General features: G+C 30.4%; 1 protein-coding gene across 4 annotated transcripts in view; it reads right to left on the bottom strand.

Moving 5' to 3' along the window:
- Positions 1 to 405: 405 nt before the first annotated feature.
- Positions 406 to 6,000, bottom strand: part of LOC126889478 (15-hydroxyprostaglandin dehydrogenase [NAD(+)]-like) — a 79,713-nt gene continuing 74,118 nt past the window's right edge. For all 4 annotated transcript variants that reach the window (XM_050657801.1, XM_050657803.1, XM_050657804.1 and 1 more), the window contains exons 6-7: positions 3,558 to 3,732; positions 406 to 564 (exon numbers count right to left, since the gene is read on the bottom strand). In XM_050657801.1, coding sequence (XP_050513758.1) covers positions 435 to 564; positions 3,558 to 3,732 — 305 coding nt within the window. In that variant the 3' untranslated portion in view covers positions 406 to 434. The remainder of the gene's footprint in view (positions 565 to 3,557; positions 3,733 to 6,000) is intronic.

Below are 6,000 nucleotides of genomic sequence, written 5' to 3'. Positions count from 1 at the left end.
GAAATAAACAAAAATGCTGTTGCTTTGTAAAAAATTCTTCTAATAATTTATTTAATCTGACTCATTTATATGGGAAATTTAGACATATATTATACATTTTAAAGTAGAAGACTTTAAAATGATATTGCCAATATTTATGAGTTGCGTTCCTGGGACGACTTTACTGAAAGTTATTTCATTTTTTTAGTAAAATTGTGGCTTATTTCCCATTAAAGAGAGTTCATTACAAAAATGCCACAAGAAAATAGCTTCAGAACAACATTAGATAGTGAGGTTGCAGAGAAAAAAATGAAGAGTTCACAAAAATCTTGTTTTTGCTCTCCTGAAAAGTTTACGATTTTGGGGTAATGGCACTAACAAAGTCGGGGTGCGACTTGCTCTTTAAAATGTTTATAAACAAATAAGTTTTTGCAAATTTACTTTATTTCATTAAACTACTTCAATACATCTTGACGTGTCCGCAAAGTGAATTCGTATGCAGGTTTTCCACTTTCAATTACCCAAATCGATCCTGTCTTTGAATCTTCCAAGAGTTTCATGACTTCTGTGGAAACATGCTCTGGCCTAAAATATAACACAATTATCACCCACATAACAATTTCATGTTCTTAGTAGATTCATAGAACATACTTTTCAGAAAAAGTATATACTAAGAATATGCGTAATTACCATTGCGAATGTGCAGAGCACATACTGAGTATATACTACATTACAGTACTTAAACGTTCTATGTATATACTTAGAATGTACTACCGCACTTCTTTTCAGTATATACTAAGAACATACTTTTTAGAACATTCCAACGATGTGCTATAAAACTTCTATTTATATACTTAGAACGTACTACCGCACATCTTTTTAGTTTATACTAAGAACATACTTTTTAGAATATTCCAAGGAAGTGCTATAAACCTTCTATTTATATACTTAGAACGTACTACTGCACATCTTTGTATTAGAAGAATATATTTTTAAAGATATTCTAAGAAAGTGCTATCAAGTGCTATATTGCTCAGAAGTATGTTTTCATCATCACCTAATCTCATCTTAGGTTCTACTGGTTCTACCAAATACCTATTATATTTACATATTTTAATGGCAAATGAGAATGTAGTTAGTACCTACATTCTGCAATATTACTTAAAAAGTAAGTACATATTTATAAATTTTAGTTATCTATGTAAACTACTATATTATAATATTTAGCTAAACTAAACTATGTATGGGTAACTAAAATTTATATACTTATATGTACTTACTTATATGTATTTATTAAATAATATTGAGTTACCAAAATAAATTATACTAGTACTTTATTATCATTCGTCTTCATCCTTAACACTGCCACACTGCATAGATACATATTTTCGATTTCATATTTTACCGTTGTTTCCTACCCTGATCCATTCAGGTAAGAAATGGTCATAATAAGACAAGACGGGGTTAAGGGGATATGTATTATGGAAGTGGAATAACAACATCGGTGCACCGGTGAGTGTTGCCAAACGGAGGGAAATTTCACTTTTTGCGGGAATTTTTAATATAAAAGGTGATAAAGGGAAAAGTTAACTCAAAAGGGAATTTTTGTTCCAGTCCAAATTATTAAATACTAAAAAAAATCAAAATATTTGAAAATAATTAAACATATCTTCTCAGATTTTGTAAACAGGAGGGAATTTTTTTATAAAAGTGGGAATTTTTAAGGTTGACGGAAAAAGCTTACTCGATGGTTGGCCACACCAAAGCCTTTGGTTGTGGGTTTTGGCATGCTTTGGTTCTGGAATGGCCCGTATCACAGCCTCCCATATTGAATTGAATGTACCTAAATTCAAATTCCAACGATGTAAAAATACTCGTGATAAACTCGAAAAGGTAAAGTTATTTCAATTATGAAAACGAATTTTTAATATTAAACGTTAATACAATTAATGTTTAAACTTTTTTACCATACAACAATTTTGAAATGAAATTCGTCCAATACTACCTACATACATAAATTTTATTAATTATTCTAAAATATAACGAAGTTGATAACCTATAAGGCTAATATTATACTTCCTATACATAGGTACATATTATTTTTAAGATATTTTAAAAGTATCTACTTATAAGTATGTGTTAAGAATGTACTTATAAGTATGTGATAAGAATATTTGATAAATATTCTAAGAATAAACTTTTACGAATATTCCGAGTTACTACGTACACGAATGTACTCAGTATATTCGGTACGAGAATATACTTTAACCTTTAACTACACGCGCTGGCGTATTTTGTACGCCAGATATAAGAATTCTACTGCAAATATATTTAAAAATTTAATTTTTGACCTTGTTTATCTCTCCAACCTATCACTGGAATGTGCTTTACAATTTGGTTTTAGTTTCATTATATTCGGGGTTCTGGGAAGATCGTAATTTACAGTTTATTATTTAAATCCAGGAGGAAAATAAACTTCCTGTAGCTGGCTGTATACCATAAATCACAAAAATACCAAGTTTCTTGTAAAAGGTATATATTAAAATACCCTAAATAAGGGTCACAATACAAAACGTTTTCGGATTAAGGAATCCATCATCAGTGTTTAAAAGCCAAAATTTGCATGCCTGAGCCACCAAAATGTATCGGGTAAAAACCCTTTAAATGTAAATAATAAGGATGTTTTACATATTTATATAAAATTCATTGGATGGTATAGATAAACCTGGATGTTACCCAGGGCAACACAGGACTCTCTCCACGTGGTTGGAACTTTTTTTGGAGAAAACCTCACATATTGGATTTCAATGGCCAACTCCTTAATCCGAAAACGTTTTGTATTGTGACCCTTATTTAGGGTATTTTAATATATACCTTTTACAAGAAACTTGGTATTTTTTTTTTTTTTTTTTTTTTAGTTTATTATTTGTTGTTTCCGGTGATGGACAATATACGCCACGATTATATTGATATAAGTCAAAATATGAGTACATATTTCAATTTTTTTTTTAGTCATTATGGCACAAAATATATTTTTCTTTATAAACAATACTTTTTCTCCTGTAAAAAATCACATTTCAAAAAATTTTTTATTAGTAATTTTATTTATCATGGAATCCAGTTATCCCATGATTCCAGTTATAAATCCCAATGGGCTTACTGAGAAGGAATTCCAAATATTCACTGATGCCGAATAAGGTTTATAACAAACAACTAAATGTATTTTTTCAAAAAAATAGTTAACAAATCCGCTGTTTTGAAGTGTATTTTCTTGTGGCGTATAAAGTACGCCACGCGTGTAGTTATGTTATAAATTGATGCGCGGGTAGTTAAAGGTTAAAGTATATATGCAAACAACATGAAATTTAGAATGTCTTTTAAGGTACATGCTATGCTTGTACTAAAAAGAATATACTCCGACGAATGTTGGTAGTATATGCTTAGAATATGATACGAAAATCATTGTTATGTGGGCAATAAAGATTAAATTAAAACAAATTAAAGTCAAGAAATAATAACTGATTTAGATCAGTAATAAAGATGGCATCTCCCATTGTAAAATTATATTTTGTACTCACGTCTGTGTATTTTCTATTTCCTCCTTGAGCAATTCGATAGCCTTTTCATATCCAGGATCCAAACATTTATTGCTTCCAGCTAACAAATTGGTATGCGTAGGACCAGGACAAAGAGCGAATACTCTTATTTTTGTCCTATCATAGTGAAATTGGGTGCCCCATGACAAAACCATCCCTATAATGTTACATAGCATTTACATACTTCGTATACCTAAATGAGCTTAGTTATTAGGGAATAAGTTTTTTTTTTTTTTATTAATGGCTTTGACATAGTCAATTAGCCAGACTATTTGTTTTTTTTTTGTATGGTATTACAATAACAATTTTAAGTTAATATCTAAGCCTACTTATTATCTAAATTTACAGGGTGTTATAATATATTAATGAATACATTTTTCAATTTTGTGTGATATTTTTACAATTTTTAATTTTATTATCTAAGCCTATTTAAAATTTAAATTTACAGGACGTTACATATTCGTAAAGACATTTTAACGTCTGCTTATTTTTTGGAAAAAGAATTTCGTTTAAATTGACAGGTAAAGGACAATTTAGATCAATTCGTCGCCTTAGTACTATAACTTGATAACTCCAAAATTGACGTTTTTGAGATAACTAGTTCACAAGATGTATTTTATTTGCCTCTATATTGTGTAAAAACTTGATAACTAGCTTTAAACCGGTTAAGTATTTATTTACGATTGACGAAAGTTGATAAAACTCAAATGCCGCTAATATTCAGTGCTAAAACTTGACAAGATAATTTATCAAGCTATTTTTTAATAGAAATAATCGTGAATACGACATACACTGAATGCTATAACTAGATAACTCGAGTTATCTAGTTTTAGCACGTGTTTCTCTGAAACCATTGAACTTACCACATAATTGCTATCTGTTAATTCGGTTCATTTTAATGCAAGAATTCGAGAATTGTTAGCAGATCTGGCAACCCCCATGGCAGAGGGCTAATTTTCAACAAAATAATGTTTAAAATATTAGTTGTGCTAAAAGTTCACTTATATGCGACTTAGCACAACATGCGGCATTACCAAATGTTAACATTATGGTAGTGCTAAAAGTTGATAACTTTAATTTTTCATGTTTTTTTCCATATTGGAAAACAAATTTACACCATATTCCTAAATAGATCAGTTGCCAAAAAGTTAAGGAACAGTATTTTAGAGCCGCAGAGTGAATTCCGTATTTACCAACATCATGGGAGCAGCACAAATATCTTTAAAATCTTTAAACTCGTTTATCTCAAAACTACTAATTTCGAGTTATCAAGTTATAGTATTAAGGCGACGAATTAACTTTTCATACATCACTTTAATATTTTGTCTGTACTGTCCACACTCCAATATTAGGTGCTGTAGATCTCCCATTCCACCACAGGCGCAATATGGGTTATCACTGATACCTATGCTGTGTTTGTATGCTGGGGTGAGTGCGTGATTTGACCTCATTCTGTTTATTGTTTTTATAAATAGCCTATTTGATTCTTGTTTAAACCATCTCTCATTGGGAATTAGTGGTTGGCAATTTCTAAAATTTATTCCCGTTGTACTTTGGTTATATACACGTTGCCAATTTTGTTTGCAGTGGTTTTTACTGATATTATCTATATCGGTTACTGGTAGAAGTATGTTGTTTATGTTTCGTTTGGTTAAAGCTGCAGATTTAGCTAATTTGTCGACTTCTTCATTTCCAAATATTCCAGAATGTCCTTTAACCCAACAAATAATAATTGAACTGCCCGAGGAAGTAATATCATAATATAGACTCTTAATTTCTATCTCAATGTGGTTTAGACTTTTTGTCGATTGGATAGAAGTGAGTTTGTCCACAATACTTTTACAATAGGTGAAAATGATATAATTGTCCATACCAACAGAGGCTATATATTTTAGCGAAAGTAATAAAGCTGATAATTCGGCAGTATATATTGAAGCTTCATTAGGCAATCGGCATGATTCTTTGTATTCAGAATTCCAGTGATATATTGCACTTCCGGTTCTATTTTGAATTTTGGAGCCGTCAGTAAAAATATATTGAAACATAGGCCACTTGTCTTTAATTATTTTGTTGATAATACTGCCTGGAAGGTTTGAATCCATGTAATTTGTTTGTATTATCTTGGAAAAGAGAGTTTCAGGAGGTTTAGTGTAAATTGGAGGTATTTTATTTTTGTATATTTGGTGTTCATACATTGTCAATTTTCTATAGCTTTCAACGTATATGGGGTTTTTTTAGTACACCAATATTTGTGGCTTAAATCTAATATATTCAAGTTACGAATAGTCCTTAAGTAGCTGACGTTTTTTGAAATAGCTCTAGCTACAAACTTATCTGTACAAAACTGTCTACGTAGAGTAAGTGGTGGTTCCTTAGCTTCAATCTCAATAATAGTAATAGGAGTAGATTTTAAGTAACCGAGACA

The sequence above is a fragment of the Diabrotica virgifera genome, chromosome 8 (genome assembly GCF_917563875.1).
Source record: "Diabrotica virgifera virgifera chromosome 8, PGI_DIABVI_V3a".
NCBI lineage: Eukaryota > Metazoa > Arthropoda > Insecta > Coleoptera > Chrysomelidae > Diabrotica > Diabrotica virgifera.
This window is presented reverse-complemented; position numbering and strand designations above follow the sequence as displayed.